The sequence below is a fragment of the Adiantum capillus-veneris genome, chromosome 25 (genome assembly GCF_014529385.1).
Source record: "Adiantum capillus-veneris isolate H3 chromosome 25, ASM1452938v2, whole genome shotgun sequence".
In the NCBI taxonomy this organism is placed as follows: domain Eukaryota; kingdom Viridiplantae; phylum Streptophyta; class Polypodiopsida; order Polypodiales; family Pteridaceae; genus Adiantum; species Adiantum capillus-veneris.
Genome location: NC_140955.1, coordinates 64,447,767 through 64,464,562, shown reverse-complemented (window position 1 = coordinate 64,464,562; position 16,796 = coordinate 64,447,767). Strand labels below are relative to the sequence as shown.

Genomic DNA, 16,796 nt, shown 5'->3' with positions numbered 1-16,796 from the left:
TAAACTAAAATGATTCAATCAAACATGCTCTTAAGAGACGGTTCCTTTGGCCAAAAGAACCTTTACCTAGAGTTCAGACTAATATTAGAGCTTACCTCGAACAAAATGCTCTAACTGAGCAAAACTTATAGCACTCTTATCTCAAGAAATTACTTCCAAAATTTGGAATGCTTCTTAATAATGCAAATCATTCAAGCAAGTAATGAGCAATTGAAATTGCCTGGGACATGTAACAAATGGCTGGCACCCTGTGTCTTAAGTCCACCGGTACCTTGACTCCCCACGTGTGGAGTAAATGCCAAAATTGGTGATGTTCTCCTCAAAGAAGAAGATTCTAATGTGGAGCTTCTATGCTAAACTTAATAAGACCCCTACAATTCTAAACGCCACAATTTGAGGGAGGTTATAGTGTGACCAATCATGGCTGCACAAGAACCATACCTACATCCTTCTGCTTAAAATTGTGCGCCCTTATAGTTGCACATTGCCTGTGGTTTGAGTAGCCAAAGGTGAAACCCTAGATAGGACCTTCTTGACATAAATTTATATTTTCCATATTTAAAATCAACAGTACACAGACTTACATAGACAAAGAGTCTTTTTCAATCTTTATACAACAGACATGCTAGAAATGTCCATAATGTCCTCTTTTGGCACTCGTTGAGATCTTTTGAGAAATTGTAGAAATTTCTTTGACAGAGTAACGATGGAGGAAAAAAGAGAACAATCAATCCCCTCCATTTGCTGAGAGGAGTCGCATTTGAGGAAGAGCCAGAAATCAACCACAGCTTCAAGAAGAATCTCAATACGCATGCTGCCCCATAAAATATCAAGTGGGTGGTGTTCTACTCTAAATCAGTTCTCTGAAAAGGCCTTGAAAACCTATCCTCTGAATTGCATCTGCTAGGTTCCCTTCAGCCATACACGATCGAATCCTGTGACCTTCGAGAGGCATCCAATTTGTCAGCCTGCATTGAGACCTTTACACTAATGGTGTAGCCGTCTCAGATAGAGAATGCTTGTGCCTTAGATAGGCTTTGATGAAAGGTTCTAGCTCTCCATCCATTACCGATGAAATGTCAGATGTTTCCACCTCTGTCCGCAAATCTTTCACTAGCTTGTACGGATGAAAGACGTAATTTCGAATCTGCTGGCCCCATTCAGCCTTCACAATGTCTCCTCTAATCTGTTTAATTTCTGAGGCTCTTTGCTCCTCAGCTATTGCCAACAGTTTAGCTTTAAGCCACCTTAGAGCCTTCATCTTGTTCGCTAATTGAGTCCTCTCCTCTGCAAAACCGCAATTGCTAATGACTTTGAGATGCCATCTCCTGCCACAGAAAACTAAGCTTGCACACTAGACCACCCTAAGCTTGCCAGTACTAGTATTTCGATAAATTCAGCAAAACAAAAGCTGCGTGTACACATAACAAAGTCGCAGAAAAACAAAAAAACCAAGTTGAAGTGTCACATTGGCATTCTAAAACCTCAAAAAAAAAGGACCCACCTGACACTGCTTAAATGAAAGGACCCACTTACAAACTAAAATATCAAGAAGATTTCAATCATTCAATGCTTCACATGCAAAATTCAAAAATGTATGCCTAACTCCCTTCTTTTAAGGTTTGCTTTAGAAAGCCAAGAACAAATCGACAACTACGATCCACAAAACACACCTGTACACCGCACACTGATTCCAGTTGGAATGTGCACTATACGAACAGCAGTTTCCACTTTATTCACATTCTGACCCCCCTTTCCTCCAGCCCTCATCGTAGAAATCTCAATGTCTTCATCAGGCAGCTCTACATCCAAAGCACCCTCTTCTATAAGAGGCATTACTTCAACACCTGCAAAACTTGTCTGCATTTCACAAGCATTGTCTTATTACTAAGAGGGTTATTGACCTTATATGTATAAACTTTAGATTTGAAAAGCTTACCTGTCTTAAACCTTTTGAGTTGAAGGGTGACTGTCTAACCAGCCGATGTGTTCCCTTTTCACCTGACAAGTAGCCATATGCATACAAGCCGTCCACCTCAATTGTAGCAGACTTAATTCCAGCCTCCTCCCCTGCAGATTTTTCTGTCACTCGTGTCTTGTAACCCTGCCTCTCGCCCCACCTTGTATACATGCGAAGGAGAATTTCAGCCCAGTCCTGTGCTGCAAAGATACAATGACGCATTGTAGCTGAATCAGACAAAAATGAAACGAGCCCTTTCTCAATTTTGTTCAGTATTTGTTCTGCAGTAAATTCCAAAAAGGTTGTTCCAAAGTCATGCCAACCAGAAAAATGCATGTAGAAAATATGGTGGGAATCCAATGCACGTCATTATGAACAAGAACATTGAGGTGAGGACAACTTCAGGCCGAAAAGTACAAATCAACTCGTTGCCTTGGCCCCTACCAACCGTGCGTGTACGGGTGAGTGAGTGTGTGCGTGTACAAGCACACTACAGGAAACACGTACATACATGTGTGCGTGCACACACTCATGTTGTTGATAGAGACCACTGGTTTTCTCTAATCAGTGACCCCCCCCCCCTCTCAATCTCAAAAAGGCACATTGCTGATTCTCTATTACTTTGACCCCCTATAGGGGCCCAAAAGGTGCCTACCTACAGGGAAGTAAATCTGATACAGCCACCCAAAGGCAAAATACAAGGCTGCTCAAAGGCATAGAACCTGTGAAAAGACTGGAAAAGCTGAAACATAACGCCCATAGGCTGAAACAACTATAGACCTGAAAAAAACCAGGGGAAAAATCCCTCCTAGTGAGGGTAAAAGTGCCCTAGGAACTAGGTGGAGTACTGAGAGGAGAAGGCATTTACAGATGCCTTTGGAAGATCGGCACCTCGTAGCTATCGAGCAAAGTGTCCTCCCAATAAGTGGTAAGGGGGCAGCTATGCTACCCAAGACCGCCGAGCGACCAGGAAGAAACTGAACCGGCAGGAAGAAGGATGAGCTAGAAGAAGCACCAGTAGACCCTGAGAGAGCTGCTACAATTCCACAGGCCACAGACAGGCAGAGGAGGTGAACGGCATAAGGAAACTCCAGCTTAAAGCAGCAGCAGAAGCCCACCTCAAAGCCAAGCAGGCACACACAACACACGAACACAACAACAAACACATACACACAAGTACACATTACACGCGTAAAGACACCAACCTACAAGCAGACAAGCACGGACCAAAACCTAGACGCGAAACCTCAGCGTGCACGCACACACAAAAAAAACCCCACACACACACACACACAAACACACCCAAACTCACATGCTCACGCCAACACACGCAGCAACACCGAGCGGCTCCGACGGCAGCAAGGTGGGCCAAAAAATGAAGTTGGGTGAAGAGCAATGCGGCACGTCGAGGCTCAAGATAGGGTGGCAACGGTGGTGGCAGAGGCAGGGTAAATGGTGAGGACAGGTTGCAGCTGGGTGATGAGGCTGGGGTTCGAGGGGAAGGCCGAGATGATCCATGAGGGGCGGGCAAAGCAAGGCAGAACAGGAAAAGACAGGGTCAAAACCCTCGCGTGCAGGAGCAGGCAGGGTAGTGCACTGGGGTGCGAGGGGAAGGCCAAGATGATCGGCGAGGGGCAGGCAAAGCAAGGTAGAACGGGAAAAGACGAGGTCGAAACCCTTGCATGCAGGAGCAGGCAGGGCAGTGACTTGGGCGCAGAACATCCTGAGGCAGGGAACCGGCATTGCAGGGTGCAAGTCCTGCAGAGATACTGATGCCTGTGATTAGGGTTTCGAGTGCGACTCTTGAGAGGGGGGAAGTGGCCTTGATCACGCTCGCAATGGCCCCTCTCTCTCTCTCTCTCTCTCTCTCTCTCTCTCTCAAGTGTGGTAAATTGGTTGTGCCATTTCCCTCTTGAATAACAGGTCTTGAGTTCAACTCTCGTCGAATAGATCTTTAAGGTCTCTTGGGATAGTTTCCTACGACGTTAAAGTCCTTCTTCTCGTGTGTGTGTGTGTGTGTGTGTGTTAAAATGTATAACCTTTCTATCACCCAAGTGTGGTAGATTGGTTATGCCATTTCCCTCTTGAATAACAGGTCTTGAGTTCAACTCTCGTCGGATAGATCTTTAAGGTCTCTTGGGATAGTTTCCTACGACGTTAAAATCCTCTTCTTCTCGTGCGTGCGTGTGTGTGTGTGTGGGGGTCTGTGAGTGTGTTAATAAAAAGAGGAAAAAGGTATAACCTTTCTATCACCCAAGTGTGGTAGATTGGTTGAGTCATTTCCCTCTTGACTAACAGGTCTTGAGTTCAACTCTCGTCGGATAGATCTTTAAGGTCTCTTGGGATAGTTTCCTGCGACGTTAAAATCCTCTTCTACTTCTTCTTCTTCTCAGCCCAGGTATCGGAAGGGAGGACACATACCTGCTATGCATTTACACTAGAGACTGGCTCTGTTTATACAGAGGAGATCTATAGTCATCTATGTACAGCAGCCAGCATGCCACGAGTCTTTGTGGAGGAGATCACCACTATATTGACTGAGACATTGGATGATGCAACAACAGAGGCATACCCACAGACTCATCCTGATCACAGACGCTGTTTTGGGAGCCCTCCAAACAGTTGGTATGAGGAGGAGAGTAGAGAGAGGAGAGCACAGATTCAAAGGGATCTTCTCTTGGGGGTCATTTATCACACAAAATCTCGGATAGCCTTCCAACGCCATGTGTGACGGAAGAAGCAAGGGTTCCTAGCGCAGATAGAGCAAGACCTATACCAGTTGTTCTTGAGTAGAGACTCATGAGAGGTATAGCGTTTCTTTCATGAGCACTCCCCTCCCCAAGTGATTACTTCTCCAGATGCATGGGGTCAGTATGCAACATCCTTGTGTACGGTGATACCCCTTCCACATCCTCCGGAGCCATGCCCATTCACGAGTACCTTCTTTACCACTGAGATGGTAAAGACGGCCATTGACAGGATGAGGACCAGGAGGGCATATGATCATGATGGTCTAGTAGTAGAGCACTTTTATACATGCTAGAGATATGCTGGAAGAGGTTCCTTGATGCACCATCGCTGTCTTCTACACTGGTGGAGATTACTAGACTCAAATGATCAAATCGCCGGGACCTAACCAGTTGACACCAGAAGGACATGGATAGAGCCGACACAAAAGTTGGGCATGAAGATGGCTTTCTACAGAGAGCATATTCTCCAACTCACAGGGGATGAGATGGATGCACATCTATCTCATGGGTTACGGTGTATTATTGGTCAGATATGGACATCTTCACACCAGCTTGAGATTGAGACTGACAGATTCAAAGCGATACTAGTAGCTAGCAGGATATGCCACCTATGCCATACAGAGCCAAGATAGAGATGCATTATATATGTTAGTGCACAATGTATTACGAGATACGGAGTCGCTTCCACTGTCTATTCAGAGAGTGGCTTCGGACCCTTCTCCAAAGTCATGAGCTATCAGGACCAGCGATGTCTTGGACTATATCTACTTGAGTTACACACACACAGAGATAGTTTACTAAGGAGATCTGAAGAGAGACAATCCCAGAGATAGATTACGGATTTTTTCGCACCAGACATTAGACAGATAGAGGAGCAGCCACGATTGCAAAGCTCAGCTCATACTCACACCCGCGGTACTCTCATTCACCGAGCGTTGGAGCTAGGGAGATCAAGACGTCCATGACTGAGTAGAGGAGCTTCACAACATCGACAGAGACTACAGCAAAGGATTCGAGCCATACTATCTTGACATCCCGAGTACAGATGAGGATGGATTCACCCATTATATCACCCTCTTGTATTGGGCACCCATTGTATCAATGGTCACACATACCCCACACAGTTCCATCTAGTAGCACTTCTAGATTCATTTTCGTATCTCTTTTTTGTACCCGCACATGGTATCAAATTCACCAATTTGTAAACAGACTAGTCTCATAGGTCATTGTGGCCTTTTGAAGACGTTAATATATCGTTTCATTTCATTTCATCTCTCTCTCTCTCTCTCTCTCTCTCTCTCTCTCTCTCTCTCTCTCTCTCTCTCTCTCTCTCTCTCTCTCTCTGCTGCTCGCGCGCGCACCCTGCTCGCTGCCCGCGCGGTGCTGTTGCCTGGCTTGCGCCCTGCCCCCCCCCCCCCCCACACCTCTGCCCCTCGCGCCCCGCCCTGCCTGCGCTGCACCTGCGCGCCCGCCCCCCTGCCCCCCCGCCTCTGCCCCTCGCTGCCTGCCCTGCACCCGCTCGCCCGTCGCCCTACCCCCCCGCTGCCCTACCCTGCTCGCGCGCTGCACCCCCGTGGAGCCCTGCTGTGCACCCCCCCCCCGCCCGCTGCACGCTGCCCTAGCCCCCCAACTTCTACGCGTAGTATGTCTCCCCCCCCTCTCCTACGCGTAGTATGTCTCTCCCCCCCCCCCCCCCCCCCCCCCTTTTTTCTTTCACGCGTAGGACGTCCATCCTCTACACGTAGGGAGTAAAAAAAAAATTATTTTTATATTTTTTATATTATTTTGCCCGCCCACCTTCCCCCCACTCTATCTACCATACCTCCCTCCCCCCCCCCTTTCTCTCTTCAATCTGTAACTACCGCTTCTCCCCCGGGCCGTACCACCTCGCGCTCCACCACTCGCCGAGAACGCCGCTAGTGTGGGTGCACACGTGCATCTAGCGACTCCCTTGCGGACGACTCCCCCACACGCCCAACTGCCGCGCCCGCTGCTAGGGTGGGTGCACACGTACATCTAACCCCCTTGAGGACAGCGATCAAGCATGAGGAAGACGAACGATAAAGCCGACCCCCTAGAGGATGCCATTCAAAAATGCAAAGAGGAAATGACGGAGACCATCACCAAGATGAACCGAAATCTCTGGGGCACAATAAACATTCTCGAAGGACGTGTGCTGATCCAAGAGAGCAAGATAAGCACGCTAGAAGACCGAGTGACGACCCAAGAGAAAGAGATCGCGTCACTCAAGAAAGAACTCGCCGAAGCCCGATCAAGAAACACACTGGAAGAGGGCGAACTGCAACCCTCAGTAATTGAAGAAATCAACACGATCAAGGAACAAGTACGGGCCATCAAAGAGGGAGAAGAACAGCACAAAGAAATGACGACTTCTTGGGTGGATGTCCTTACCAAAACCCAACAGAAAGCGGACGAAGCCGAGAAATGGATCAAGGTGGCCAAGAAAGGAAAGGACAAGGAGATAACGCCCACGTCCACACCCAACAACATCATTAACCAGACACTAGAGGAGGAGCAGAGGAGAAGGGTGCGCGCTTTACATGTGAGAATTTGCGGTCTTAAAGACAAAGGCAATGTGGACGAAGAAGTAAAAGAACTCACAGCCTTGATGGGGATTCATGAGCTGACACACACAAGGGCATGGAGAGTGGGCAACATAAAGAAAAATGGAGGCAGTGGAGAAACCTCAAAAGAAAGAGCACTCATCCTCCGTTTTCCCTCCATGGAAGCAAAGAAGTCATTCTTGAAGAAAAGACCAACTCTTAAAGAGACTGGCATCTTTCTCGGGGACGATCTCACCCTCTCGTAGATCGCTCATATGCAGGAAGTAATGCCGGAGATTAGAGCGGCAAGGGGGAAAGGCAAGATCGCTTTTTACCGAGACGGAAAAGTGGTAATACTTGAGCGACGCTCCACATGACGGTGCGAGACTTATGGGACCACACTCAAAGTAGCTGCCTGGAACTGCAATGGATCTATGCCTCTTGATGTGGGTGCTTTTGAGGATAGCTTTACTGGAAGAGACATCATCTTCTACTCTGAGACACACCAGGCCCCTGGGCAATCCATGCCTCACATCAGTGGATATAGGTGGGAGACAGCCTACAGACAGGAGACACGCTCAGAGCACAGAGGGCGGGGCTCGGGAGGAGTGGCAGTGTTATTTAGAGAGGATCTGCAGCCATTGATACATATAGCCCGCAGGGACGAGCAGGCTAGGTACATGTGGGTGAGACTGAAAGCAGAGACAGTCAGATACCTCTATCTAGCTATTTGTTACTTTCCCCCGAGTACATCAGTTTATGCACCACCCAGAGGACAGACCCCTTTCTCTATTTTGGATGATGACATAACATTATCATCCTCGGAGACTTCAATGCTAGGACTGCCCATCACCAGGCAGTGTTTTATGATACTTCAGAGGAGATGCTAAGAGAGATAGATGTGGTAGAGACGGGCCTTTCCAGACTATCACACGATATGGAATATACTGAGTATGGGAGACACCTGATAGACATGGACACTGCACATGGATTGGCCATCTTGAACGGCCTACAGAGATTTCCTGCGGCGGGAGGTTTTACATGCTTCCCACACAGACATGGAGCCAGCACGGTGGACTATGTCATGGCACAACCGAATCTCATCTCTAGTATCCAGGATCTCACAGTTGGGCTCAGACCGGTCGGGGTGGCGGTGGATCATGCTCTGGTGTCAATGACTATCTCCTTCCAATTCAGTGTAGCACACAGGCCACGAGTAGCAGCCCCTACTCGCTACACATTCACAGGGGACACAGACTCTGTATACATGGACGGAATCTACAGACGCCTATGCACTGAGGACCCGGGGCGACCTCTGGAGGAGCTAACTACTATACTGACACAGACATTACATGAGGCAGCAGCAGAAGCATACCCACACACCTAGCCTGAGCAGAGCCGCCGATCTAGGAGCATGCCTCAGAACAGCTGGTACGATGAGGAGTGCCGCCAGACTAGAGCCAAACTTCAGAGGGAGGTGTTGTTGGGGGACGTCACTCACAAACAGTCACAGATGGACTTCCGACGCCTGGTGCGGCGGAAGAAGAGGGCTTTTTTGGCTAGACTCGAGCAGGATCTATATCAGCTATTCTTGAGTCAATACTCGCGTGAGGCGTGGCGGCTCTTTCATGAGCAGTCCCCCCCCCCCCCCCCCCCCCTGCTATTTCCTCCACAGAGACCTGGGGTCAGTACGCATCATCTTTGTACACAGTACCTGGACAACCGCCCCTCCCCAACCCCCCCGACCCATGCCCACATACATGTGTCTTTTTCACCGCTGAGATGGTGAAGAAAGCTATTGACAGGATGAAGACTGGGAGAGCATATGATCATGAGGGCCTAGTAGCTAAGCATTTCATGCATGCCAAAGACCTACTAGCACAGCTTCTAGCAGTTATGTTTAACCGTGCCATGTGTGAGGGCCTACCGGACACTTGGAGCCTATCTACGATCGTACCTATCTTCAAATCAGGAGACCCCATGGAGCCTGGGAATTATCGCACTATTATGATTGGGTACACACTGGCACGGTTGTATGCATCCATTCTTGAGCTACAACTGAGTAGATGGGCAGAGAGGGAAGGAATACGTGCAACTGGGCAGGCAGGATTCAGGAGAGGCTTCTCTACTCTTGACCATATCCTAACACTCGGGGCCATCATCGAGGAAGGCAGATCTCATGGGAGACGGATCTATGATTCTATTGTAGCTTTGTGGACTTCCGCAAAGCTTTCGACACGATACGCAGAGCTAGACTGATGCGCAGATTACAAGAAATGGGAGTACCCACATAACTCATTTGGGGGATCATGGCATTGTACAGATTAGTAGTAGGGCATGTACGCACCCCGGAGGGACTTTCTACACCGGTTCATTCCACTATTGGGGTGAAGCAGGGCTGCCCGCTCTCTCCCACTCTTTTCGGTATGTATGTGGATGAGATTTCTGACTACATTGACAGCGATGGGGATAAAGGTGCTCAGTTGGCAGGGACATGGATTCCACTTTTGTTATATGCTGATGACATAGTGTTGATCTCCGAATCCCCAGAGGGAATGCAACGTCAATTGGATGCTTTGCATACGTTTGCCCACGAAAGTGGTTCGTCTGTCAACCTCGGTAAAACCAAGGTTATGGTGTTTAATACCACCCCACAGTGGATCAGGAGGTCAGCACCTACATTCACATACGGCCAGGAGACTGTGGAGTACACAGACGCTTACACTTACCTTGGAGTGGTTTTTAGCGGACCTACATTCTCACTCAGAAGAGCAGCAGAAACCAGACTTACTAGAGCCCACGCAGCTTTGGGTAGATTGGAGAGGATGTGTTCGCAGGTTCAGTTTCAGGAGCCCCGGACGAAGCTCTGGCTCTTTGACACCTTGGTGGCTTCAGCATTGCTCTATGGAACTGAGATATGGGGACCTTCACTGGATCACCACGGGAGGCCCGGTCGCTCAGACGGATGGGGGAACATGGAGAAACCTCTCATCTCTATGATCTCGCGGCTCATTAGAGCCAAGGCATCAGTACCACTGGCCATTATCTGAGCAGAGCTAGCGCCCCCCCCACTTGTGGTGGAGGCGCTCACCAAATCAGTCTCCTTCATAAACCGCACATGGGAACTTCCTAGAGACGGATATGCTCGCATAGCACTTGAATCCTCTCGACAGTTAGCCATACAACATGCTGGTATGGGGAGATGACATCATGGTTTCAGGCACATGGTTCACCATAGACCGGCTGCCACCATTCCATTACTCATTGGATGCACCATCTCTCACTCTTACACACTCAGAGATCACCAAGCTCATACGCCAAGACCTGACCCAGCCAGACACCAGAAGGACATGGATACAACCAGCACAGGAATTGGGCACGAAGATGGCTTTCTACAGAGACCACCTTCTCCAGCTTACGGAAGATGGTTTTGTGGCGAGACCCAGATACATGGATACCCACTTGTCTCATGGGATACAATGTGCTATTGGCCAATTACGCACATCTTCTCACCAGTTGCAAATTGAGACTGGAAGATACAGCGGAGTACCAACAGAGGACAGGACATGCCCCTTGTGTAACATGGAACCTGAGACAGAGCTACACTATACATGTCGCTGCCCCGTCTACTACGAGATACGAGGTCGCTTCCATTGCTTGTTCAGAGAAGGTTTTGGACCACTCTCAAGAGTCATGGGATACGACGATCAGAGATGTCTGGGTTTGTTCTTGCTCGAGCTGCGCAGACACAGAGATAGCCTGATGAATGGCGAGGCTAGCCAGTCTCAAAGACGGATCACAGACTTCTTCAGAGCAGACACGGGACAGCCGCAAGAGCCACTCCCACAGCAAAGCTCCCCCTCGTCTCACACCAGAGGCACACTGATTGACCGAGCGATTGAACTAGGGAAATCCAGGCGTCCACGACTGCGAAGAACTACACAGCATCGACGGAGGCTACGACAGAAAATTCGGAGCACGCTGGCCAGCCCGGTCAGACTACTAACCATGGAGGAAATTGATGAGATTCGCCAACGACCGATGCTAGATCTCTTGTGATTCAGCTATCCCAACAAGCCGCCCATTTTTTGCTTAGTTTTTTGCTTGGTTCACATTGATCAACTTAGGACCCCATAGTATATATCTTTGTTTTGTACTGTTGTTAGGTTATTTTGTTACTCTAACTTTGTATCAGATCCACCACTTTGTAACTTTCGGGTCTCATAGGTCATTATGGCCTTTTGAAGACGTTAATATAACATTTCATTTCATTTCATTTCTCTCTCTCTCTCTCTCTCTCTCTCTCTCTCTCTCTCTCTCTCTCTCTCTCTCTCTCTCTCTCTCTCTCTCTCTCTCTCTCTCTCTCTCTCTCTCTCTCTCTCTCTCTCTCTCTCTCTCTCTCTCTCTCTCTCTCTCTCTCTCTCTCTCTCTCTCTCTCTCTCGTGGTTTGCGTTGTGCCATTGGTCAGATACGCACATCCTCACATCAGCTCGAGATTGAGACTGGTAGATTCAGAGGGATACCAGCAGACAGCAGGATATGCCGATTATGCCAGAGAGAGCCAGAGACAGAGTTGCACTACATATGTCATTGCACAGTGTTCTATGAGATACGGGGGCGTTTCCACTGCTTATTCAGAGAGGGTTTTGGTCCTCTATCTAGGGTCATGAGTTATGAGGATCAGAGATGTCTTGGACTATATCTACTTGAGTTACACAGGTATAGAGACACTTTACTGAGGAGAGCTAGAGAGAGGCAGTCCCAGAGACACATTACAGATTTCTTTTCACTAGATATGGGACAGCCAGAGGAGCAGCCACCACTGCAGAGCTCGTCCCACACTCATTCGACCACTACTGGCACTCTCATCGACCGAGCATTGGAGCTACAGAGATACAGACAACCGCGACTGAGGAGAGGAGCTACACAGCATCGACGGAGACTACAACAGAAGATTCGAGCCATACTCTCTCGACATCCAGAGTGCAGATGAGGATGGATCCTCACCATTTCTTCCATCTTTGTTTCACACACTGTTACATCCAGTTTACCGGGTACCTATTGTATCAGCTGCTACACCCACGTAGTTTTAGATTGTAGTAGTAGTAGTAGTATTTTGTTCCACTTCTAGTTCTTTTCTAGTTCTTTTGTACCCAGACATGGTATTAGATTCACTATTTTGTAACTGATTGGTCTCATAGGTCATTTTGGCCTTTTGAAGATGTTAATATAACATTTCATTTCATTTCATTTCTCTCTCTCGCGCGCGTGCGGAAAGAGAAGGCTGATTCTATTACTTGAAAATACCCCAGAACGCCCACATGGTGCCGACTCTAAGAGCAAGTACATGACTGTTTACATAGCAGGCCCGTAAGCATCAAACGGAAAAAAATTGGATACAACTAGGCACATGGCCAAACCAGAAAGACTGAAAACCAAGGTAAAAAAACCTCTCCTAAAGAGAGTGAAAGTGCCCTGGCAAGCTAAGTGAAGAGAGGACGTTAGTAGCCTCTGAAAGATATGCACCTCGACCAAAAGCCCAGTCAGCAACTGTAAATCAAGAACTGAAGCCACCAAAAGCCACCAACGGTGAAGATGACACTGAATAGCTACGAGAAGCTCAGTGTCGGGAAGATGCCCACCAATTTATAAAATCTGCCAGCAAGAGGTAATGGAGGAACAGAAGGGAGAGAGCAGTTGGTGGCGAAGATGAGGGAGAAGAGGTGACTGACATCACCAGGAAACTTCAGGAGTATGGCACGAGGTGCGTAACAAAGCACTGCACCAAAGCTGACGAGGACCTTTCATCCAGAAGAGCGACCGGTCCACTTGCTGAAGGTAGCTCCTGAAGACCGTAGCTGGAGAGGGAACTTCTAGGAGGCAGTGTAAAAGGCTTTGACACAAACATCCAGGTGGAAACCGGCTGAAGAAGCTTGGTAGAAGGAGCTAAGAGGAGCACAGTCGGCCAATCACGAGCAAGCAACGCCCAAAACCAAAACCCCAAACAAACAACCCAAGCTAACCAAAAGAAAAGGTACAAAGCAAAACAAGCAAAAGCGACATAACAAAAAGCATACAATGCAAACCTTAAGGACAAGCTTCCATGCACACACCCGAAAGCAAACCTTAGGGACACACACACACACACACACCCACAGACTCTATAGGCAAGCTTTCACGCACACATCTGCACACACTCAAACCCACACACACCCAGAAGCAAACCATCAGAGGGACACAAAGACACGCGCCGACACAAACACAAAAGCAAAAACAAAACAAGAACCAGAAAGAAAAGACGGAGGGACACACAAACAAACGCAAACACAAGCACAAAAGCAAAAACAAAACCAGAACCAAAAAGGAAAAACCAAACCCGAAACTGGCAAGGCACCAACCAACCAGCGTAACCAACATAGGGCGAAACGCCCAAACAAGGCCAGGAAGTCTGCAGCACCAGGAGGGGCAGCTGGTGTGGGAGCAAGGGCGCCGAAGCAGCCTTCTCCAGGCAGAGACGGTTGTCTTGATGGGCTCGGTGTTGAAGGGGGTAGGGCAATAGATTGAGAATCAGGCATGACAATGGAAGTCTGAAGGAGGAGACCACGAAGCGAATCTGTGGAGACGCCAATGGCGACGCTACAAGTCGAGGATGTCGCAAAGCTGAGATCTGTAAAGGATTCCTTCCGCGATAGAGGTGAGGGAGGCAAGTCGCAAGATAGAAGGGGAGCCCCAGGCACCTAGAACAGGAACGAGAATGGGAAACAGGAACAGGAGGGTCCGAATCTTGAGGAGGGGGGGCCCGGAACGGTCCAAAGTAAGGCGTGAATTACCTCCAATCAGCTTAGTCCCAAATCAACTCCTAAACAACCCCAAAACTGGCCCCAAACCTGCCCTCAAACTGCCCTAAATATGTCCCCCAAACACCTCCAAATCTGCCCCCAAATGCTACTTTTGCGCGTTCCACCCCATTCCCCCTGTTATGGAACACCGTTTTGGTTACACCTTGTTCCGGAATGGCGTTTTGTTCCCCACTCCGTTTCGGGAGCGGGACTTGTCCGGAACGCCGCTTCGAAATGTTTGGGCTGCGTTCTGCCCGTTCCCTGTTACATTGCCGTGCCCCTGCCCTCCACGGGCAGGGGCAGCAGAGCACGCATAGGCAGGTCGCGAGCAGGCGGCCAACAGGCAGCACGAGGGTTTTTGCGCGCAGGCAGCCATCGCTCCACATGTTCTCTCTCTCTCTCTCTCTCTCTCTCTCTCTCTCTCTCTCTCTCTCTCTCTCTCTCATGGATGGAGAGGCATGGAGAAGCCTTTGGTCTCTATGATCTCGTGGCTTATTAGAGCCAAGACTTCGGTACCACACGACATTATTCGAGCAGAGCTAGCTGCCCCCCCACTAGTGGCTGAGGCACTCACCAGATCTTTATACACCGCTTATGGGGCTCCTCACATATAGATATGCCCGCTTAGCACTTGAGTCCTCTCGACAGTTAGCTATGTAGGGAGATACAACATGCTGGTATGGGGAGATGACATCATGGTTTCAGGGACATGGGTTCAGCATGGACAGATTGCCCCCTTTCCAGTACTCATTGGATGCACCATCTCTGGCCCTTACACAGTCCGAGATCACCAAGCTCATCCGCCAGGACCTGACTGAGCTAGATACCAAGAGGACTTGGATACAGCCGGCGAGGGAAATGGGCACGAAGATGGCTTTCCCTAGAGAGGATCTTCTCCAGCTTACTGAGGATGATTTTGTGACAAGGCCTAAATACATGGACACCCACTTATCTCATGGGATACGATGCCTATTGACATCTTCACACCAGCTTCGGGTCGAGACTGGTAGATACAACGGAGTACCAGCAGAGGCCAGGACATGTCCCCTATGTCACATGGAGCCAGAGACGAGTTGCACTACACATGCCACTGCCCAGTTTACTATGAGATACGAGGCCGCTTTCACTGCCTATTCAGAGAGGCCTTTGGACCACTCTCTAGAGTCATGGGGTATGAGAACAAAATGTGTTTGGAACTGTTCTTACTCGAGTTGCACAGACACAGAGAGAGCCTAATGAGAGGAGAGGAGAGCCAGTCTCAGAGACGGATCACAGACTTCTTTAGAGCGGGCACTGGGCAGCTAGAGGAGCAACTACCACAACAAAGCTCACATTCTCCTTATACTAGAGGCACATTAATCGATCGACCGATCGAGCTAGGGAGATCCAGACGCCCACAACTGCGGAGGACTACACAGCATCGTCAGAGGCTACATCAGAGGATTTGGGTCACTTTGGCCCGACATGCACGCCGCCCGGTCAGACCATGGAGGAGATTGAGATCCGCCAACGACCGATAATGGATCTCTTGTGATTTAGCTCTTTTGAGGATTGTACACCCTGCTCATCTTATACCACACACATATCCACAGTGTGTTATATTACCCACAGTGTCTCATAGGTCATTTTGGCCTTTTGAAGACTTTAATATAACATTTCATTTCATTCTCTCTCTCTCTCTCTCTCTCTCTCAAGGACATGAACAATGTGGAAAAAGAGGTCACAAGCCTCACATCCATGATGGGGGTGGAGAAGCCTTCACACACACTGGCATGGAGTGGGCAAGAAGAGTGATGGCCCGGGAGAATCTTCAAAAGGGAGAGCTCTCATACTACGCTTCCCCTCCTTGGAAGAGAAGAAAGAATTCTTGAGAAAGAGGCCTACTCTAAAGAAGACAGGTATTTTTCTCGGTGATGATCTCACTCTCTCACAGCTTGCGCATATGAGAGAGGTAATGCCAGAGATTACGGTGGCAAGGGAGAAGGGAAAGATGGCCTTTTACAGAGATGGTCAGGTGGTGATTGTAGAGCGGCGCTCTACATGACGGTGTGAGACCTATGGGACCACACTAAAGATGGCTACTTGGAATTGTAATGGATCTATGAGGTTGGACGTTGGTGCCTTTGAGGACAGTTTCAGAGACAGGGACATTTTTTTCTTCTCAGAGACGCATCAGGCCCCCGGACAGCTTATGCCACATGTGGTGGGATACAGATGGGAGACAGCCCACAGGACAGTCGCGAGATCTGAGCATGGGAGTAGAGGTTCAGGAGGAGTAGCAATGCTATTTAGGGAGGAGTTATAGCCACTACTACATATTGTACGGAGAGATGATCATGCTAGATACATGTGGATGAGACTGAGAGCTGACACAGGCCGATTTCTATACATTGCCATATGTTACTTCCCCCAATATATGCTGCATCCAGAGGACAATCGCTTTTCTCTATACTAGATGATGATATATGGGAGTTTTCTAGGGATGGTGATATCATCCTCCTAGGGGACTTTAATGCCCGAACGTGCAACTCTCAGACAGTCTTCTACGACACTTCAGATGAGATGCTTAGAGAGCTCGATGTGGGTGAGTTGGGGCTTGATAGATGCTCACATGATAGAGAGCAGACAGAGTATGGGAGATACCTCACCGGAGATGACGACTGCACATGGGTTAGCCATACTT

At 48.7% G+C, this 16,796-nt stretch overlaps 1 protein-coding gene across 2 annotated transcripts in view; it reads right to left on the bottom strand.

Annotated features, from left to right (window-relative positions):
• Positions 1-529: 529 nt before the first annotated feature.
• The window catches only part of LOC147425005 (uncharacterized), a 29,321-nt gene continuing 13,054 nt past the window's right edge, over positions 530-16,796 (bottom strand). Inside the window, exons 5-7 of one of the 2 annotated variants that reach the window (XM_086500838.1) lie at positions 1,940-2,160; positions 1,674-1,860; positions 530-1,287 (exon numbers count right to left, since the gene is read on the bottom strand). In XM_086500838.1, the coding sequence (XP_086356964.1) occupies positions 983-1,287; positions 1,674-1,860; positions 1,940-2,160 (713 nt within the window). In that variant the 3' untranslated portion in view covers positions 530-982. The remainder of the gene's footprint in view (positions 1,288-1,673; positions 1,861-1,939; positions 2,161-16,796) is intronic. The other variant, XM_086500836.1, reaches the window with a different exon arrangement.